Source organism: Trachurus japonicus, chromosome 2 (assembly GCF_045865225.1).
Source record: "Trachurus japonicus isolate A0001 chromosome 2, Traja_1.0".
NCBI lineage: Eukaryota > Metazoa > Chordata > Actinopteri > Carangiformes > Carangidae > Trachurus > Trachurus japonicus.
Window position 1 is genome coordinate 269,390 of NC_140908.1, and position 22,106 is coordinate 291,495.

At 48.3% G+C, this 22,106-nt stretch overlaps 1 protein-coding gene across 1 annotated transcript; it reads right to left on the reverse strand.

The window, feature by feature from the left end:
* Positions 1 to 627: 627 nt before the first annotated feature.
* On the reverse strand, positions 628 to 21,561 carry vps16 (VPS16 core subunit of CORVET and HOPS complexes). The gene is made up of 24 exons (XM_085794271.1): positions 21,299 to 21,561; positions 20,664 to 20,752; positions 20,230 to 20,321; positions 17,300 to 17,428; positions 15,183 to 15,327; positions 14,996 to 15,111; positions 14,520 to 14,642; positions 14,362 to 14,417; positions 13,918 to 14,007; positions 13,383 to 13,554; positions 12,459 to 12,590; positions 11,882 to 12,009; positions 11,754 to 11,789; positions 10,957 to 11,065; positions 10,705 to 10,839; positions 9,687 to 9,795; positions 7,999 to 8,096; positions 7,753 to 7,857; positions 5,072 to 5,149; positions 4,871 to 4,957; positions 2,307 to 2,389; positions 1,199 to 1,295; positions 993 to 1,096; positions 628 to 894 (listed from the first exon to the last, which is right to left on the reverse strand). Exons 1-24 carry the CDS (start codon positions 21,346 to 21,348, stop codon positions 753 to 755), a joined length of 2,505 nt encoding a protein of 834 aa, XP_085650397.1. The 5' UTR covers positions 21,349 to 21,561; the 3' UTR covers positions 628 to 752.
* Between the last annotated feature and the right edge of the window lie 545 nt (positions 21,562 to 22,106).

Sequence of the window (22,106 nt, forward strand, 5' to 3'; positions counted from 1 at the left end):
TTAAAGGGATAGTTCACCCAAAATTCAAATTTCACTCATTGTCTACTCACCCTCATGTGGACTAAGAGCTGTGAGAATTTTCAGAGTCCTCCGTTCCTTCTCTGAGTTACAGGGGGGGTCCGCGCAGCAGTATTTGTCCATATAATGGTTGTGAATGGATACCAACTTTCTTCGTCCAAAAAGACACACCAAAAAACATCCAAATACCTCCATACTGCTCGTCTGTAATGTCCCTCTTGTATTGAAGCCCTGAAATGAGAAATTGTTCCGCCGGTCAGTGCAACTCACACGAGATTTGCACTGACACAGGAAGAGCAGTGAACCGAGACACTGGGAGCTTCCGCTACAAACAAGCTTAAAATATAGACTTATATATTTGTTATTTTTTCGGAACAATTTCTCATGTCGGGGCTTCAATACAAGAGGGACATTACAGACGAGCAGTATGGAGGTATTTGGATGTTTTTTGGTGTGTCTTTTTGGACGAAGAAAGTTGGTATCCATTGACAATTCATTATATGGACAAATACTGCTGCGCGGACCCCCTCGTAACTCAGAGAAGGAACGGAGGACTCTGAAAATTCTCACAGCTCTTAGTCCACATGAGGGGGAGGAGATAATGAGTGAAATTAGAATTTTGAGTGAACTATCCCTTTAAGAGTTCAGGGGGCGGAGTCTGAGCGTGAAGCAGTGCAGCTCAAATAGAAGCACCGAAGAAGAAGCCGGTGCAGTTTTTGGCGGCGGCCCTGGTCTCACTTCTTGGCGGCGGCGGCTCTGGCGCGGTTCAGCTTGTCCAGCAGCGGCCGGTCGGAGGCGGAGCAGCGGGACAAAACCGCCGCCATCTCCGACTCGTTACGGCGCTCGATGGCGGCGTCGGCGGCACCCTCCAGGTCGCTGGAGAGGAGGAGGAGAAGAAGAGGAGGGGGAGGAGTCAGCTGAGTGATGATGTCACTGTGATGATGTCACTGTGATGTCACGGCACCGCCTCTTACCTGACGGCCAGGTGAGCTTTGACCTTCTGCTCAGGCGTCACCTTGGAAACGTACTTCTTGGCTTCGTACTTGTTGTTGCTCTTCATACAAACTTCAACAAACGGCTGAAGAAGAGACGGAGCAAAGGCTCATGGGAAATGTTGTTCACCTTCATTTGAACGCATTAAACCTTTATTGACAACAGCCACGTGAACAATGTGTCTTACCAAGTAGCCAATGGGAGACTTCTTACTCTTAGAGAACTTCTCTAGCTCCTCCCACTCCTCCTTCTCCGCCAGAGACTTCAGCTTCAGCCACCAATACCTGGACAGGTGAGACAGAGACAGAGAGACAGACAGGTAGAGACAGAGAGACAGGTAGAGACAGACAGGTAGAGAGACAGACAGGTGAGACAGAGAGACAGGTAGAGACAGAGAGACAGACAGGTGAGACAGAGAGACAGGTAGAGACAGACAGGTGAGACAGAGAGACAGGTAGAGACAGAGAGACAGACAGGTGAGACAGAGAGACAGGTAGAGACAGACAGGTGAGACAGGTAGAGACAGAGAGACAGACAGGTGAGACAGAGAGACAGGTAGAGACAGACAGGTAGAGAGACAGACAGGTAGAGACAGAGAGACAGACAGGTGAGACAGAGAGACAGGTAGAGACAGACAGGTGAGACAGAGAGACAGGTAGAGACAGAGAGACAGACAGGTGAGACAGAGAGACAGGTAGAGACAGAGAGACAGACAGGTGAGACAGAGAGACAGACAGGTGAGACAGAGAGACAGGTAGAGACAGACAGGTGAGACAGAGAGACAGACAGGCGAGACAGAGAGACAGGTAGAGACAGAGAGACAGACAGGTGAGACAGAGAGACAGGTAGAGACAGACAGGTGAGACAGAGAGACAGGTAGAGACAGAGAGACAGACAGGTGAGACAGAGAGACAGGTAGAGACAGAGAGACAGACAGGTAGAGACAGAGAGACAGGTAGAGACAGAGAGACAGACAGGTAGAGACAGACAGGAGACAGGCAGACAGGTAGAGAGACAGACAGGTGAGACAGACAGACAGGTAGAGACAGACAGGAGACAGACAGACAGGTAGAGACAGACAGGTAGAGAGACAGACAGGTGAGACAGACAGGTGAGACAGACAGGTAGAGACAGACAGATAGAGACAGACAGGTGAGACAGGTAGAGACAGACAGACAGGTAGAGACAGACAGGAGACAGACAGACAGGTAGAGAGACAGACAGGTAGAGACAGACAGACAGGTAGAGAGACAGACAGACAGGTGAGACAGACAGACAGGTGTCTGTGACTTCACCTCTTGTCGGGGACTCTGAAGTCTCGGTACAGCTGCTCCGTCTGCTTGTGGAGTCCCAACGCCAGCAGAGCCTCCATGGTTGCCTGGAGACACCACGCATCACAGGTGACATCACAACACAGGAAGTGTCTTCATCATCTCCTTGTTTGTAATTGGTCACATTTATTTAAAGCCCCGGTACGGAGCTTTTAACTGGATAGGCTAAAGTCTCTGGTTTCTGCTGATGTGTCTCTGTTTCCTACAACAGCAAATGAGCCCTGTCAGTGCCCGATCCGTACCCGGAACACGATCCGTTCCAGATCCGTTCTGCGCATGCGCACGCACATGCACGCACATGCGCACTTCCCCCCTTCTTTTAGTTTACGGCAGACACCGCGGATATGGATGAAAACAGAGACGTTCTATGAGGAAAAACACAAGCACGTCGCAACGAATTCCCCTCTGTTCTATTTCTGATTAAATTTAATGTAATGTAGATTGATCAGTTAATTGTAAAATATTTATTTATTGATGTAAATGTGGTGATTTCTGCACATACAGACAGCAGCAAGTCAGCACTGCTCCTCTGACCAGCTCCACCTGAAGCTTCACTTTTCATTTACACAAACTAATCAATGAGACCATAAATTAATCTGCTCCTTTCTCCACCGGCGTGACGACATCTGGGTGACCGGTCGATCACCTCAGCCGGCCGGCTGCTGCCTCTGAGATGAGGCGAGCAGCGAGCTAACGTTAGCTCCCGGTGGCTACTCCCAGCTAGCTCTGCACTTCTCCCAAAACCTCGGAGCAAACTTCCAAACAGACGTCGGTTGGATAAACTGACCACAGATTAGGACTCTAAACTGTGACTTTCTCGCATGAAAAAATATTTAAAATTAATAAAGTGACGTTTTAACAACGCTACGGCGGACTTTTAGCTGCTCTACTGCTAGGCTATCAGTTAGCATAGCTTTGAAGCTAATGCCGTAAAACGGCGCATGCGCAGAAGTCTGGAACGGATCGTGTTCCGGGTACGGATCGGGCACTGACAAGCCCATCAGAGTGTCGTCTAATTCTGACCAAACCATACCAATAGATACATTACGCTGCTAAAACAAGAAAAAAAGGAAGTCCAGTCTTCTTTCCGACGTTTCCAAAACAAATCTACACGCGCCGGCCAGACAAACGGGGAAATCAACACTACATGAAAAGTCTGTACAGGGGCTTTAAAGGGGACCTATTATGCTTTTCCAGCTTTTCAGACTTTTGTATATGTTTAAAATGTTGGATAATGGTTCTAGAGACTGTGGAAGTGTCATATCCTGAGGTTAATGCATTTGGAGGTAAACCCTGCTAGATGATTGGGATTTCTCTTGGATTTCTCTGCACACCTGTTACACTCAGTTGCACTGACTTTTTTTGACATGAGGGAGTCCGGCACGCCATGACATCATGGCGTGCCAGACTCCCCTACATGGTCATGCCGAGGTCTCTGCTCCAGCCGGCCCCGCCTCCTCCCATGCTGCTCTGTTGTGGCTGGGGTCACAGCGGAGAGCGGAGCGGACTACTTCCTGCTTTTTCCCTGCATGTTTTAGCGCTGTAGCGTCACTTTACTAAGTTTTATTTAGAAGTTTACGTCGACGTTTCATGTAAGTGAAGCTGTCCCTGTGTGAGAAGCGACGTACCGCCGGGGCGACGTTGTTCGTCAGACCGACATAACGCTGGACCGACGGAGCACCGGAGCTCCGGAGCTGCAGCGGCTCCTCACACAGGCAGAGCCCGTGCTCATCGCGGTAGTGAAAACCATCGCTAATAAACATACCCGCAGGTTTTTTAGACGTTTACCACCGTGTGGTTATTCTTTTTAGGAGATAAATGTTGGTCTCATTGATGAAATCTTACAATTGTGGCTGTTGAATTAGTTTGAATGAAAAGTGAAGCTGTGAGAAGGAGGAGGATAGAGAGGAGCAGTGCTGCGGAGCTCTGTAGTCTATGTGCACAAATCACCACATTTACATCAATAAATAACTGTTTTACAATGAACTGACCAGTCTGCATATATTTTTAATTTATTTTATATATTTATTTTTGCATTTTTATATTACATGTTACATGGTTACAGTAGCCTACATGGCAAAGACTACTCTATACCATCTTTGGTTAGGGTGAGACTAGGTCATGGGCACATTTCATTACACAATGTAGACTGGTCAGATGCATACTGGAGATCTGGCAATTTGCCTACTGCAGATTTAGCTTTTGTTTGCATACTACATTTTGGCCAAATCAGTATAGGTACTAGTAGTAGACATCGTCATGGTAACGCAATGCTGAGGGAGTGGTTCATTTGCATTTAAAGGGAGGGGCCACTGAAACAGACCGTTTTGCAGAGCCCTGTTTTTGAGAGTGCTGTGATGTTTGATCTTTGGGGTATTTTGACCGAAGCACGTCACAGACATGTCTTTAAGACACCCAGGAACTATTTTAGTTTGTGCAAAAAGGAGCATAATAGGTCCCCTTTAAAGAAACAACATCAATTGCGCTCTGTTAGCTCCGCCCCCTGTAGCTCCGCCCCCTCCGTGTACCTGTAGGGACATTCCCAGTAGCCCCGCCCCCTTCTCGTCGTCCAGTTTGCGTTGAAAACGAAGGAGACGCATCTCGTCCTCTGTTGCCTGGAGACAAAATGTGACACATGTCACCTTAGCAACAACCTTAACAACCCATCTATATATGGACAGAACAGTCGACTGACAGATGTAGCCAATCATATACAGACGACTTTGCACCTTTGCAGCGAACTCGTTCTTGGCCTTGTTGTACTCGTCCACGGCGCTTTGAAGGAGAGAGAGACGACCTTCTAACCTCTAGAGAGAGAGACAGAGAGACAGAGACATGAGACACGACCTTCTAACCTCTAGAGGAGGAGACAGAGACGGAGACATGAGACACGACCTTCTAACCTCTAGAGGAGGAGACAGAGACAGAGACATGAGACACGACCTTCTAACCTCTAGAGGAGGAGACAGAGACAGAGACATGAGACACGACCTTCTAACCTCTAGAGGAGGAGACAGAGACAGAGACATGAGACACGACCTTCTAACCTCTAGAGGAGGAGACAGAGACAGAGACATGAGACACGACCTTCTAACCTCTAGAGGAGGAGACAGAGACATGAGACACGACCTTCTAACCTCTAGAGGAGGAGACTGAGACAGAGACATGAGACACGACCTTCTAACCTCTAGAGGAGGAGACAGAGACATGAGACACGACCTTCTAACCTCTAGAGGAGGAGACTGAGACAGAGACATGAGACACGACCTTCTAACCTCTAGAGGAAGAGACGGAGACGGAGACAGACAGAGAATTGAATTGAGAGAGACACAGAGAGACAGAGACAGAGGCTGTGTTCGAAATCACCCCCTATCACGGATGTAGTGCACTATATAGTGTGTTCGCCATTTTGTAGTGTTGTTCGAATTCTCCGCGATTAATTTCATCCACTATGTAGTGGATGACAAAACACCCACAATGCACCGCAAAATTGAGTGAACAAGCGATGTACACTACTTTCTACTCCCGTATCCCACAATGCAATGCGGTCGTGTTTTGCCAGAGAAGTCAGTAGAAGAAGAGGAAGCTAATTAGCATGTTAGCTACGATTTATTTAGGCAATTTACCAAAAAAACTCCTCAGACGTATTTGCCTTCGCTCTGTTTGCCTCGCCCGAGGAGCAGGAGTTGGGCAGCAGCATCCGAACATTAACAGGCAGCATTAAATCAATCTAATTAAGAAACTGTAGTAGAATATGAAGTAAATACGAGCTAACGAGCTAAGCTAATAGCCACAGAGCCGTTAACGGCTCACGATCGGGACACACAACAGCAGTTTACCAAACCAAACTTCGGATATTTCAACAGTTAATTGTCTGAGAAACACAACCACACAGAATCACATCCTCAAATGTTCCCGCAAGTGTCCGGTTTTTCTTATTTTATTTTTATGTGTCCGGTTTGTTCCATACATCCATGGTTTGTTTACATGATTCTCGGCGCGTCTGCTTCCGTCACAGCAACACCTGGCGCATCAGCTGACGCAACCACGTCCAGAAAATTACCGTCTAGTGTCCGAATTCTCCTCCCGTCGTGCACTATATCATATATATGTAGTGGATAGGGAGTGAGTGAGTGAGTGGATGATTTCGAACACAGCCAGAGACAGAGAGAATAACAACCACTGACCTTTATAAGACTTATTCTGAGAAGAAACACAAGTTGGTCTCTAGACATGTTTTAAGTGGTAGTTAACCTGTAGTTAGAGGTAGTTAACCTGTAGTTAACAGTAGTTAACCTGTAGTTAGTGGTAGTTAACCTGTAGTTAACAGTAGTTAGTCTGTAGTTAGCCTGTAGTTAACCTGTAGTTAGAGGTAGTTAGCCTGTAGTTAGTTGTAGTTAGCCTGTAGTTAGCCTGTAGTTAGAGGTAGTTAACCTGTAGTTAACAGTAGTTAACCTGTAGTTAGAGGTAGTTAGCCTGTAGTTAGTTGTAGTTAGCCTGTAGTTAACCTGTAGTTAGTTGTAGTTAGCCTGTAGTTAACCTGTAGTTGGAGGTAGTTAACCTGTAGTCAGCGGTCGTTAACCTGTAGTCAGTGGTAGTTAACCTGTAGTTAAAGGTAAGTAACTGGTAGTTAACCTGTAGTTAGAGGTAGTTAACCTGTAGTTAGCTGTGGTTAACCTGTAGTTAGAGGTAGTTAACCTGTAGTTAGCGGTGGTTAACCCGTAGTTAGAGGTAGTTAACCTGTAGTTAGAGGTAGTTAACCTGTAGTTAGCGGTGGTTAACCCATAGTTAGAGGTAATTAACCTGTAGTTAGCTGTGGTTAACCTGTAGTTAACCTGTAGTTAGAGGTAGTTAACCTGTAGTTAGCGGTAGTTAACCTATAGTTAGCGGTAGTTAATCTGTAGTTAGCAATAGTTAACCTGTAGTTAGAGGTAGTTAACCTGTAGTTAGCTGTGGTTACCCTGTAGTTAGAGGTAGTTAACCTGTAGTTAGCGGTGGTTAACCCGTAGTTAGAGGTAGTTAACCTGTAGTTAGCAATAGTTAACCTGTAGTTAGAGGTAGTTAACCTGTAGTTGGCTGTGGTTAACCCGTAGTTAGAGGTAGTTAACCTGTAGTTAGCAGTAGTTAACCTGTAGTTAACCTGTAGTTAGTTATAGTTAACCTGTAGTTAGAGGTAGTTAACCTGTAGTTAGTTGTAGTTAGCCTGTAGTTAGCGGTAGTTAACCTGTTCTTACCTTCTCCTTGTAGCTGACGGAGATGTAGTAGTTAACCTGTGGTTAGTTGTAGCTAGCCTGTAGTTAGCGGTAGTTAACCTGTCCTTACCTTCTCCTTGTAGCTGATAGAGACGTAGTAGTTAACCTGTAATTAGTTGTAGTTAGCCTGTAGTTAGCGGTAGTTAACCTGTCCTTACCTTCTCCTTGTAGCTGACAGAGACGTAGTAGTTGCCGAGCTCCTGGTGGTCGTCGTCCTGGTTGTAAAGATCCTTCAGAGTCTCCTGCTCCTGCAGTTTACAGAACTGAAGCAGAAACCAATCAGTCAATCTATCCATCAATGATGGGATGGTGATGAAGATGAAGATGAAGGTGAAGATGAAGATGAAGGTGAAGGTGAAGATGAAGGTGAAGATGAAGATGAAGATGAAGGTGGAGGTCGTTACCTGTCTATAGAGACTCAGAGCGACCGGCTGGTTCCTCAGAGTCATGAAGAAATCTCCTCTGTTCATCTCGTTCTTCAGGTAACTGACGACCGTGTACACTGACCACAAGACAGGGACACGCCATCAGTGACATCATCACACAGAGACAAGGACACGCCATCAGTGACATCATCACACAGAGACAACAGGCTCGTTCGAGATGAACTGCGCCTCGCCTGGACGGTCGGCGAGAGCAGGCGGCAGCAGCAGGGGGTGGTGACAGAAAGCTGCAGTCAAGTCGGACAGTTTCCAGCCGCCGTCAATACAAACAGGAAGTCACCAAAGTATATATTTCTTATGCTGTACTGCAATTGTCCAATAAATAACCAATATATTTCTCAGGATATAAGTTTGATTCAGTGTGAATATTTTTTTAAGCAGTATAGGCCTACAACATGAGATTCATATAATCTAGCATTATACAACAACACGTAGTGTTTGCAGTCCTAACTAAGAGCCAATCAGCTCATGATCCGGTGCGTTTCCCATCATGCCCTGAGGCTTGCAGGCGGTAGCAGTCGGTGGAGAGCAACTGCGGCGCCTGGCTCTAAAAGCTGCGGCCGCCTTGATCTCGTGAGGTTATCGTTGCAGGCGCGTGCATGACGTCAGAGCAAGTCGGGATCAAGTCGGACACAAATCTAACCGGCATGCATTGTGCGCTGATCACCGGCGATCGATTCTGCGCACGCCTGGCTCATCTCGAACGCACCTAAGGACACGCCGTCAGTGACATCATCACACAGAGACAAGGGCTGTGTTCGAAATCACCCCCTATCACGGATGTAGTGCACTATATAGTGTGTTCGCCATTTTGTAGTGTTGTTCGAATTCTCCACGATTAATTTCATCCACTATGTAGTGGATGACAAAACACCCACAATGCACCGCGAAATTGAGTGAACAAGCGATGTACACTACTTTCTACTCCCGTATCCCACAATGCAATGCGGTCGTGTTTTGCCAGAGAAGAAGAGGAAGCTAATTAGCATGTTAGCTACGATTTATTTAGGCAATTTACCAAAAAAACTCCTCAGACGTATTTGCCTTCGCTCCGTTTGCCTCGCCCGAGGAGCAGGAGTTGGGCAGCAGCATCCGAACATTAACAGGCAGCATTAAATCAATCTAATTAAGAAACTGTAGTAGAATGTAGTAAATATGACCTGACGAGCTAAGCTAATAGCCACAGAGCCGTTAACGGCTCACGGTCGGGACACACAACAGTAGTTTACCAAACCAAACTTCTGATATTTCAACAGTTTATTGTCCGAGTAACACAACCACACAGAATCACATCCTAAAATGTTCCCGCAAGTGTCTGGTTTTTATTTTTATGTGTCCGGTTTGTTTCATACATCCATGGTTTGTTTACATGATTCTCGGCGCGTCTGCTTCCGTCACAGCAACACCTGGCGCATCAGCTGACGCAACCACGTCCAGAAAATTACCGTCTAGTGTCCGAATTCTCCTCCCGTCATTCCCTACATCTTGTACATGATGTAGTGTACTATATCATATACATGATGTAGTGGATAGGGAGTGAGTGAGTGAGTGGGTGATTTCGAACACAGCCAAGGACACGCCATCAGTGACATCATCGGGACACGCCCATCAGTGACATCATCTGCCTGTCACATGGGGGGGGGACTCACCCAGGTCGGTGTCTCCGCTCTCCACAGCTTTGCTCAGCGCCAACTGACTCCTCTTCATCTTCAGCAGCAGAGGAACCTGCTCTCCAGACCGCGCCTCGAAGTCCAGCAGCTGGTCAATGCAAGCACCAATCACCGATCAATACAGGCACCGATCACCGATCAATACAAGCACCAATCACCGATCAATACAGGCACCGATCACCGATCAATACAAGCACCGATCACCGACCTCATTAATAAACAAACCAACACCTCTGGTGGTAGAGGCTCCCCCCCTCCCCACTAGGGTAGTGGGGTTAGGATTAGGGCTTAGCCTACTGTAGTAGTACTACTACAGCAGTAGTAGTAGTAGTACTACTACAGTAGTGGGGTTAGGGTTAGGGCGTAGCCTACTGTAGTAGTACTACTACAGTAGCAGTAGTAGTAGTAGTACTACTACAGTAGTGGGGTTAGGGTTAGGGCTTAGCCTACTGCTGCAGATCCACTACCCTCGCCCCCTCCCTCCATCTGACCTCGGTCGGGAGGGGTGGGGTTAGATGGAGGGTTCCTGGTTCCTGGTTTTACCACTCTGGTAACCCTTCCCCCATGTGGGCAGGGGGGTGGGGGGGGTGGGGGGACATGGCTGTGGATCCACTACCCATCAACCCATCAAACCATCAACCAGTCAATCGTATCAATTACATCCGGTTTGCCTGTTCACCTGCTGGCTTTAATCAACATCCCTTGCTTTTTCTTTTAGCTTCTTTTTTAGTATGTTTTTATTTGAATTTGTATCATAAATATTTTACTCTATTTATTGCACCCCGCACTTTCTTTCTCCCTCTTCTCTTGGATTTGTTTGCCTTTGTTCTGTGTATTGTATATTATGTATTTTGTATGGATGTTTTACATGGCAGCTGTCATAACTCCCTTGCCCAAGACAAATTTCCCCTGGTGGGACAAATAAAATTGATTTGATTTGATTTGATCAATACAAGCACCGATCACATCAATCACTGATCAATAAGGGATCAATCACCTTGATGGCGAGCTCGGTGCGTCCACACTCGTACGCCTTGGCGGCGATGTCGGAGTACGAGACGCCAGGTGAGTCTCCCACCTTCACGCACACGGCTCGAGCTATGGCCTCGTCTGATAGGTCCTTCTGCTGCACCTGATGATGACATCACAGAGGGGGCGGAGTCAGAGAACAGGTGAGGATGACATCACAGAGGGGGCGGAGTCAGAGGACAGGTGAGGATGACATCACAGGGGGCGGGGCCAGACTGACCTTGCAGGACGCCCAGTGTTTGAGAACTCGACTGACGCCCTGATAATCAGGAATCTTCAGGTAGCGACAGATCTCGATCGCCAACGGGTAAAACTGTCGATACACCAACCTGAGAGACAGACAGGTAGAGAGAGACAGGTGAGAGACAGACAGGTAGAGAGACAGACAGGTAGAGACAGACAGGTAGAGAGAGACAGACAGGTAGAGGCAGACAGGTAGAGAGACAGACAGGTACAGAGAGACAGACAGGTAGAGACAGACAGGTAGAGAGACAGACAGGTGAGAGACAGACAGGTAGAGACAGACAGACAGACAGACAGGTAGAGAGACAGACAGGTCAGAGAGACAGACAGGTAGAGACAGAGAGACAGGTGAGAGACAGACAGGTAGAGAGAGAGAGACAGGTAAAGACAGAGAGACAGGTGAGAGACAGACAGGTAGAGACAGACAGACAGGTAGAGAGAGACAGGTGAGAGACAGACAGGTAGAGACAGAGAGACAGGTGAGAGACAGACAGGTAGAGAGAGACAGACAGGTAGAGACAGACAGACAGGTAGAGAGACAGACAGGTAGAGAGACAGACAGGTAGAGACAGACAGACAGGTAGAGAGACAGACAGGTAGAGAGACAGACAGGTAGAGAGACAGACAGGTAGAGACAGACAGACAGGTAGAGAGACAGACAGGTAGAGACAGACAGACAGGTAGAGAGACAAACAGGTGAGACAGACAGGTAGAGACAGACAGACAGGTAGAGAGATAGACAGGTAGAGACAGAGAGAGAGACAGGTAACTCACCTGTCTATCAACACCTGCAGTGTCATCTGTTTAAATCTGAGGTCAAATGTTAAGGAGTTTGTCAGTGTGTCACCATGATAACAGAGCGATGTCAGCGTTCATCTCCCATGATGCACCTGTGAGGATACTGTGTGTGCGTGAGCGGCAGCCCCACGCCGTTGTCCCTGACGGCGTTCAGCACGCGCAGCTCCCGGCACGTCGTCACAAACGAGTCGGAGCTGAAGTCGGTCAGGAAGCACTTCCCGAAGGACGCCGCCTGGGGGCGGAGACATGGTGACATCACTGTGACATCGCTGTGACATCACTGTGACCTCACTGTGACATCGCTGTGACCTCACTGTGACCTCACTGTGACATCGCTGTGACATCGCTGTGACATCGCTGTGACCTCGCTGTGACATCGCTGTGACATCGCTGTGACATCACTGTGACCTCACTGTGACCTCACTGTGACATCGCTGTGACCTCACTGTGACATCGCTGTGACATCGCTGTGACATCGCTGTGACATCGCTGTGACATCACTGTGACCTCACTGTGACATCGCTGTGACCTCATTGTGACATCGCTGTGACATCGCTGTGACCTCGCTGTGACATCGCTGTGACCTCGCTGTGACATCGCTGTGACATCGCTGTGACCTCACTGTGACATCGCTGTGACATCGCTGTGACATCGCTGTGACATCACTGTGACCTGTCTCACCCTCAGCAGAGACTTCTGGGTGTTGGTGTCGTACTCGTGGCCGGCCGCCTCCACACACTGTCTCACTGCTTCTCCCAGCATGCTTTGCTCCTTGATTTCCCTCAGGTACTCGTCGGCCTTCTGGCTCGACTTCTACACGCACACGCACAGAGAACAAAATATTAATCAGGGAGAGAAGCTGAGGTGTAGAGACAGACAGATAGACAGATATAGACTCTTTAGCATCCTGACTTGCACCACTGTTTGTACCTGATTGTACTGGATTTTATTGTTGTGTAGTTTTATGGAATATTGTTCACTTGTTATTGAATATTGAGATGTGTATATGTACTGTATATATGTTATATTGAAATGTATTTGTGAGTGATTTGTGCAGTGCTTTGGCAACAATGGGTTTCTGTTCATGCCAATAAAGCTAATTGAATTGAATAGACACAGACAGACAGGTAGACAGACAGGTAGAGACAGACAGACAGGTAGAGACAGACAGGTAGAGAGACAGACAGGTAGAGACAGACAGGTAGAGAGACAGACAGGTAGAGAGACAGACAGACAGGTAGAGACAGACAGGTAGACAGACAGACAGACAGACAGACAGGTAGAGACAGACAGGTAGAGAGACAGACAGGTAGAGAGAGAGGTAGAGAGACAGACAGGTAGAGACAGACAGACAGGTAGACAGACAGACAGGTAGAGGTAGAGAGAGAGACAGGTAGAGAGAGACAGACAGAGACAGAGAGACAGACAAGTAGAGACAGAGACAGACGGGTAGAGAGACAGACAGGTAGAGACAGACAGACAGGTAGAGACAGACAGACAGGTAGAGAGACAGACAGGTAGAGACAGACAGACAGGTAGACAGACAGACAGGTAGAGAGAGACAGACAGGTAGACAGACAGACGGGTAGAGAGACAGACAGTTACCTCGTACTCGCGGTGCGCCTCCAGCAGCAACGCTCCCGGCGCCATGGAGGCGATCTTGAAGATTTCCTGACAGACCAGAGGAACTTCCTGCAGCAGCTCCTGATTGGTCGACGACACGATACGAACGCCGTCCAGTTCTCCAACCAGGACGCACGAGTCCTCGAGGGGGAACCTGGGTCAGAGTTAGGGTCAAACTGGGCCAAACTGGGCCACACTGGGTCAGACTGGGTCAAACTGGGTCAAACTGGGCCAAACTGGGTCAGGGTTAGGGTCAAACTGGGTCAAACTGGGTCAAACTGGGCCAAACTGGGTCAGGGTTAGGGTCAAACTGAGCCAAACTGGGTCAAACTGGGCCAAACTGTGTCAGGGTTAGGGTCAAACTGGGCCAAACTGGGCCAAACTGGGTCAAGCTGGGCCAAACTGGGTCAAACTGGGCCAAACTGAACCAGTCCTGGTTTGAACCGGTCCTGGTCTGAACCTGTCTGAACCGGTCCTGGTCTGAACCGGTCTGAACTGGTCCTGGTCTGAAGGATACTGGACCGTGTCTCCACAGACTCCGGCCACCATCAGGACTCGGTCCCACATCAGAACCACAGACGGCTGCTGGCTCTTCGGCCGGCGACACCTGAGACAGGAGGTGAGACAGGTCAACAGGGAGTGAGACAGGAGGTGAGGCAGGTACAGAGGAGGTGAGACAGGGGGTGAGACAGGTCCTTTTTTTTACCTGTCTCACCTCCTGTCTCACCCCCTGTGAGACAGGTCAAGAGGAGGTGAGACAGGTACAGAGAAGGTGAGACGGGTACAGAGGAGGAGAGACAGGAGGTGAGACAGGTCAACGGGAGGTGAGACAGGTACAGAGGAGGCGAGACAGGTACAGAGGAGGTGAGACAGGAGGTGAGACAGGTCAACAGGAGGTGAGACAGCAGGTGAGACAGGTGAGACAGGTCAACAGGAGGTGAGACAGGAGGTGAGACCGTACCAGACCATCTGTCGGGGTGGCGTCGTCCTCTTGGTGTCCACCTGAGTCAGTTTGTCCTGCAGACAGAGAGACAGACAGAGACAACAGCCTGTGAGTCAAACAGGACCCCGCCCCTCAGGAGGAACTCTGACAGCTGATTGGACGGTGCAGCAGCTCACCTGCAGGTGGGACAGACCCGTCCACAGGTGTCCAGTGTCAGTGAAGAGAGACAGGTACTTGTAGCTGAAGGACACGGACATGTGGACAATGCTGCCGTCCTGAGGACCGAGACCTGGGGGGAACTGAGACAGGTGAGACAGACAGACAGGTGAGAGAGAGACAGGTGAGGCTACAGGACACCTGTCTGTCACTCTCTCACCTGTCTGTCTCTCTATGTGCCTGTCTGTCTCTATATGTGCCTGTCTGTCTCCCTCTCTGTCTCTCTGCCTGTCTCACCACTGCGGTGCAGGACGTGTTGTCCAGGATGAAGAGTTCCGGTCAGTTGGACAGGAGGACTTTGGTCTGCCTGTCTCTCTGTCTGTCTCTCTATGTGTCTGTCTGTCTGTCTGTCTGTCTGTCTGTCTGTCTGTCTGTCTGTCTCTCTCTCTCTCTCTCTCTCTCTCTATGTGTCTGTCTGTCTCTCTGCCTGTCTCACCACTGCGGTGCAGGACGTGTTGTCCAAGATGAAGAGCTCCGGTCCGTTAGACAAGAGGACTTTGGTCTGTCTGTCCTGAGTGAGGACGAGCCATGACGACGGTTGCCCCTGGAGACCTGAGGACAGACAGACGGGTCAGAGAGACAGATAGGTCTGACATTTAGACGGGGGGATTGACAGGTGTTACCTGGAACTTCAGGTAACCGGCGCAGCTTCAAGTCGTCAATGTTGGTTGCCAAGGTGAAGCGGGAGGATCCTGTTACTATGGCAACACCAGTCCCATAAGGAGAGTGGAAAACTTTGGCCTCCAACACCTGAGACTGGACCACTTCCTGTTGGACACGAGACACAGCTGGTTAGGAGACTAGTTAGTGGACTAGTGAGTAGACTAGTTAGTGGACTAGTGAGTGAACTAGTTAGTAGACTGGTTAGTAGACTAGTGAGTAGACTAGTTAGTAGACTGGTTAGTAGACTAGTTAGCAGAGGTGGCAAGTAACGAAGTACAAATACTTCGTTACTGTACTTAAGTAGATTTTTCAGGTATCTGTACTTTACTTGAGTATTTATTTTTCTGACGACTTTTTACTTTTACTCCCTACATTTATACGCAAAAATATGTACTTTCTACTCCTTACATTGTAAAAACAGGCTCGTTACTTTTTTTTTTTGACACGACGTAAAAGCACCGGTAAAAGACGTGATGAACTAGAGAGGGAAAGAGGGAGAACAAGAGGGAGGAGGGAGGGGGGGCGGTAGAGAGAGAACCGAGTTACCAACTTGTACTGTAGCAGCGACATGGAGGCAGCAGCATGGAGGAAGGAAGCGGTGGTGGTCGGACTATCCGACGGGGGGGTTGAACACTGTACAATCTGCGCAATATAGCGCATTTATCGTTTACGAGCGGCAAAGCGCAACCTGTCCATGCGCCCGTGTCTGTGTGTACGTGTGCGTGCGTGTGTGTGCGTACGTGTACGTGTGGTGCGAGAGAGACGGCAGGTGGACTGACTGGCAGAGATGAGAGGTGGTGAAACGCTGTTTAAAAATTCTTATTGTTATTATTTAGTGAGAGTCTGTGGCGGCCCAAACGTTGGGAAACACTGCCTCTGGTCAGTTCAATCTTGATAATTCTGTCTGAACTTTTTTTGTTTAACAAAATTATCAAATGATGTAGGTTTCATTAACGGCCTGTACTTTCTTACTTTTACTTAAAGCAGAAGTAAGCGATATTTTTGTGTTAATATAAGTCTTAAATAGTTATATCTTCCGACAGCAATCACTTACATAGAGTGTTTGGATCGAAACACGGGTCTGTCAGTCACTCTGCTCTGCTCTGAGCCGAGGAGAAAACTTTTCTCGTATCCTACAAGTTTTATCCAATGAGGAGAGAGAACGGCATGCAGGGCTGTGTGTGCAGCCAAGGGATGCGCCTGAATGTGGTGACGTAGGGACGAGGACCAATAGATCCATGACGAGGGCGGGGGCTGCTAACTCCATCGGCTGACAAGACGTTATGGTGCGTTCAAGGCAACTCGTAACTCGTGTTTTTCCGACCATGAAGTCGTACCAGTTCGATCTGGTACGAGTTCACGGGTCAGAAGTTACGAGTGGCCGTTATAGTGACTTTCACAGGTAAAACAGGTCGGAAAAACATGAGTGGGTTGCCTGGAACGCTACAAAGTCGTAAGTGTTGTTTCAAAAGCCTGCCTGGAACGCAGCATTAGCCAAAACGACCGGATCGCTTACTTCTGCTGTAAGTACAGAATATGAGTACTTTTGCCACCTCTGTGTACAATACAAATGCCTACGATTCACCATAGTGAAGTACATTAGGATACATTTTGTGTCCGGCAGGTAAACTTAGGCTATGTGAACAATAACATTGATGAAATGGATTCAAGATGAATTATCGTGTGGTAATTTGCTTTGCAGTGAATCGTGCAATGGAAATACTTTTTACTTTTAATAATACTTTTGAGTAAATTTCAGAGCCTGTACTTTTTACTTTTACTTGAGTAGATATTTGGATCAGTATTTTCACTTTTACTTAAGTCGTTTTTTACACAGATACTTTTACTTCTACTCGAGTAAAGAATCTGGGTACTTTTGCCATCTCTGCTAGTTAGTAACGAGTGAGTGGACTAGTTGTTAGACTAGTTAGTAGACTAGTAAGTAGACTGGTTAGTAGACTAGTGAGTAGACTAGTTAGTAGACTGGTTAGTAGACTAGTTAGTAGACTAGTTAGTAGACTAGTGAGTGGACTAGTTGGTAGACTAGTTAGTGGACTAGTTAGTAGTGAACTCCGACCTGTCCCATACTGAAGTGTCTCTTGAAGGATCCAAACAGGTCGTAGATCAGAACCGATCCGTCCTCCTGGATACACAACAGCTCATCACTGACCGTCCAACCCAGCTGGACCACAGGACCGCTCTTCCACTGAGAGACAGACAGGTAGGAGAGACAGACAGGTAGGAGAGACAGACAGGTGAGAGACAGACAGGTAGGAGAGACAGACAGGTGACAGACAGACAGGTAGGAGAGACAGACAGGTGAGAGACAGACAGGTAGGAGAGACAGACAGGTCAGAGAAACAGACGGGTCAGAGAGACAGACGGGTCAGAGAGACAGACAGGTAAGAGAGACAGACAGGTAGGATAGACAGACGGGTCAGAGAGACAGACAGGTAGGAGAGACAGACAGGTCAGAGAGACAGACAGGTAGGAGAGACAGACAGGTCAGAGAGACAGACAAGTCAGAGAGACAGACGGGTCAGAGAGACAGACAGGTCAGAGAGACAGACAGGTAGGAGAGACAGACAGGTCAAAGACAGACAGGTGAGAGACAGACAGGTCAGAGAGACAGACAGGTAGGAGAGACAGACAGGTGAGAGACAGACAGGTAGGAGAGACAGACAGGTCAGAGACAGACAGGTCAGAGAGACAGACAGGTAGGAGAGACAGACAGGTCAGAGACAGACAGGTCAGAGAGACAGACAGGTAGGAGAGACAGACGGGTCAGAGACAGACAGGTCAGAGACAGACAGGTGAGAGAGACAGACAGACAGGTAGGAGAGACAGTAAAAGTCGTAACAAGGTTTCCGTAGGTGAAGGTAGGAGGTAGGAGAGACAGACAGACAGGTCAGAGAGACAGACAGGTCAGAGACAGACAGGTAGGAGAGACAGACAGGTAGGAGAGAGAGACAGGTAGGAGAGACAGACAGGTGAGAGAGACAGACAGGTGAGAGACAAACAGGTGAGAGAGACAGACAGGTGAGAGACAAACAGGTAGGAGAGACAGACAGGTCAGAGAGACAGACAGGTGAGAGACAGACAGGTAGGAGAGACAGACAGGTCAGAGAGACAGACAGGTCAGAGAGACAGACAGGTCAGAGAGACAGACAGGTAGGAGAGACAGACAGGTGAGAGACAGACAGGTCAGAGAGACAGACAGGTAGGAGAGACAGACAGGTCAGAGACAGACAGGTCAGAGACAGACGGGTCAGAGAGACAGACAGGTGAGAGAGACAGACAGACAGGTAGGAGAGACAGACAGTAAAAGTCGTAACAAGGTTTCCGTAGGTGAAGGTAGGAGGTAGGAGAGACAGACAGACAGGTCAGAGACAGACAGGTAGGAGAGAGAGACAGGTAGGAGAGACAGACAGGTGAGAGAGACAGACAGGTGAGAGACAAACAGGTAGGAGAGACAGACAGGTAGAAGAGACAGACAGGTAGGAGAGACAGACAGGTGAGAGACAGACAGGTAGGAGAGACAGACAGGTGAGAGACAAGTAGGAGAGAGAGACAGGTAGGAGAGACAGAGAGACAGGTGAGAGAGACAGACAGGTCAAAGACAGACAGGTGAGAGACAGACAGGTCAGAGAGACAGACAGGTAGGAGAGACAGACAGGTGAGAGACAGACAGGTAGGAGAGACAGACAGGTCAGAGACAGACAGGTCAGAGAGACAGACAGGTAGGAGAGACAGACAGGTCAGAGACAGACAGGTCAGAGAGACAGACAGGTAGGAGAGACAGACGGGTCAGAGACAGACAGGTGAGAGAGACAGACAGACAGGTAGGAGAGACAGTAAAAGTCGTAACAAGGTTTCCGTAGGTGAAGGTAGGAGGTAGGAGAGACAGACAGACAGGTCAGAGAGACAGACAGGTCAGAGACAGACAGGTAGGAGAGACAGACAGGTAGGAGAGAGAGACAGGTAGGAGAGACAGACAGGTGAGAGAGACAGACAGGTGAGAGACAAACAGGTGAGAGAGACAGACAGGTGAGAGACAAACAGGTAGGAGAGACAGACAGGTTAGAGAGACAGACAGGTGAGAGACAGACAGGTAGGAGAGACAGACAGGTCAGAGAGACAGACAGGTCAGAGAGACAGACAGGTGAGAGACAGACAGGTCAGAGAGACAGACAGGTAGGAGAGACAGACAGGTCAGAGACAGACAGGTCAGAGACAGACGGGTCAGAGAGACAGACAGGTGAGAGAGACAGACAGACAGGTAGGAGAGACAGACAGTAAAAGTCGTAACAAGGTTTCCGTAGGTGAAGGTAGGAGGTAGGAGAGACAGACAGACAGGTCAGAGACAGACAGGTAGGAGAGAGAGACAGGTAGGAGAGACAGACTGGTGAGAGAGACAGACAGGTGAGAGACAAACAGGTAGGAGAGACAGACAGGTAGGAGAGACAGACAGGTGAGAGACAGACAGGTAGGAGAGACAGACAGGTGAGAGACAAGTAGGAGAGAGAGACAGGTAGGAGAGACAGAGAGACAGGTGAGACAGACAGGTAGGAGAGAGAGACAGGGACAGCAGCTAGGAGAAGGGACAGCAGCTCCTCTGGCAGCCAGGTATGTGTCTGCTTGTCACAACCTGAGGGACTCTTTAGCATCCTGACTTGCACCATTGTTTGTACCTGATTGTACTGGATTTTATTGTTGTGTAGTTTTATGGAATATTGTTTATTTGTTATTGAATATTGAGATGTGTATATGTACTGTATATATGTTATATTGAAATGTATTTGTGAGTGCTTTGTGCAGTGCTTTGGCAACAGTAATGTTTTGGTTTCTGTTCATGCCAATAAAGCTAATTGAATTGAATTGAATTGACAGGTAGAGACAGACAGGTAGAGACAGACAGGTAGGAGAGAGAGACAGGTAGAGACAGACAGGTAGAGAGACAGACAGGTAGGAGAGAGAGACAGGTAGAGACAGATAGGTGAGACTCACGGGGAAGCTGGCGATAGAAACTCCAGACGCTGAGTAAATCTCTAACTGAGGACGAGAACTGGGAGAACGTCTGAGAGGTTCTCTGAGGAGAGCTGAGAGAGAAATACATAGATGTATATGTGTATATAGATATATTTAGGCAAGGCAAGGCAATTTTATTTGTATAGCCCGTTTTTACAAACAGTTTGTCTCAAAGGGCTTTACATGACATCGTAACAACATCCTCTGTCCTTAGACCCTCACATCGACTGAGGAAAAACTCCATGGAAAACCCTTTTAACAGGGAAAAATCGGAGAAACCTCAGGGTGAGCAACAGAGGAGGGATCCCTCACCCAGGACGGACAGACGTGCAATAGATGTTGTCACAGACAAGAAAACAGTTTACAGTTTATATTTAGATATATTCATGTATATATATATGTGAGGTGTGTACCTATGGGTCCTCCGTAAGGAGCTGCAGCCACCAGACTGTCTCTCAGTCCGTCTCTCAGGCTCCAGCTCATCTCATACAGCTCCGTCTTCCTGCACACACACACACACACACACACACACACACACACACACACACAAAAACATAAACAAATGTTTTATTTATTTAAAGCTATGGCAAGGCAAGGCAATTTTATTTGTATAGCCCGTTTCTACCACCAGTTTGTCTCAAAGGGCTTTACATCCCATAATAACAACAACATCCTCTGTCCTTAGACCCTCTCATCCACTGAGGAAAAACTCCATGGAAAACCCTTTTAACAGGGAAAACCAGGAGAACGCTCAGGGTGAGCAACAGATTTGGGATCCCTCATGTTGTTACAGACAAGAAAACAACAATAGTTTATGACACAGTTTGTTTCTCAGTCACGTGACCAGCTGCTCATCTGACGTCACTCCATCATGTGACGCTCCTGTCCTGCTAACAGCTAACAGGCTAACAGCTAACAGGCTAACAGCTAACAGCTAGCAGGTTGTGGTACCAGAGCGACCTGGTTCAGTAGCACTAGTAGAACCTCTATCAGGGCTGTTACTGAGCAGCAGCAGCGGACTCGGACTCGAACCGGGACCAGGACTGACCGGTAGAAGGCGTCTCCCAGCGGGTTCCAGTTGGCCGTGATGAACGCCATGTCTCCGGGAGAGGAGGCAGGTTACCGGGGCAACGGGAGCGGAGAGAGCGTTAGGTTGTATAGATGTGTCTATATGTTATATATAGGGTTATATAGATGTATATATATCTATATTCTCCATGTAGAGGATCTGCTGCTCCGGCTCTACTTCAGTCAGCTGACCACACAAACACCGTCTTCTTCTACGGCCCAATCAGCGCCACCACTTCCGGTGTGTCGCCCCCTGCCGGCCGACACGCGCCACGCAGTGTTAGGGTAATGACGTCACGAGATCGATATAAAGACGATGACGTGCACCAGGAAACTGATCAGTGATCGATCAATGAGCTGATTGATTAGTGTCTGATCGGTGTGTGTGTTCATATGACACACACACACACACACACACACACATTTTAAACATTTTACCAAAATAAAAGCCTGAACTGTTTCAAACAAACTGAACTTCAGAATAAAGTGTTGTTGTTGTTTTCACAGTGACAGGGAATTCCTGACGTTCCCAGAAAATCCAGTTAGACCACGACCCCGAGGCGCGCGCGCATACACACACACACACACACACACACACACACACACACACACACACACACACACAAAGAGAGGAAGAGAGAGAGAGAGAGAGAGAGAGAGAGAGAGAGGTTTCCTTCCAGATGACTTCACCTCCCAAACACGAGAGAGAGAGAACACAAACAGCCTTTCAGCCCGTCGTCATGGTAACACACCCCTCCTACTGGGTGTGGTCGAGCGACACAGAGAAC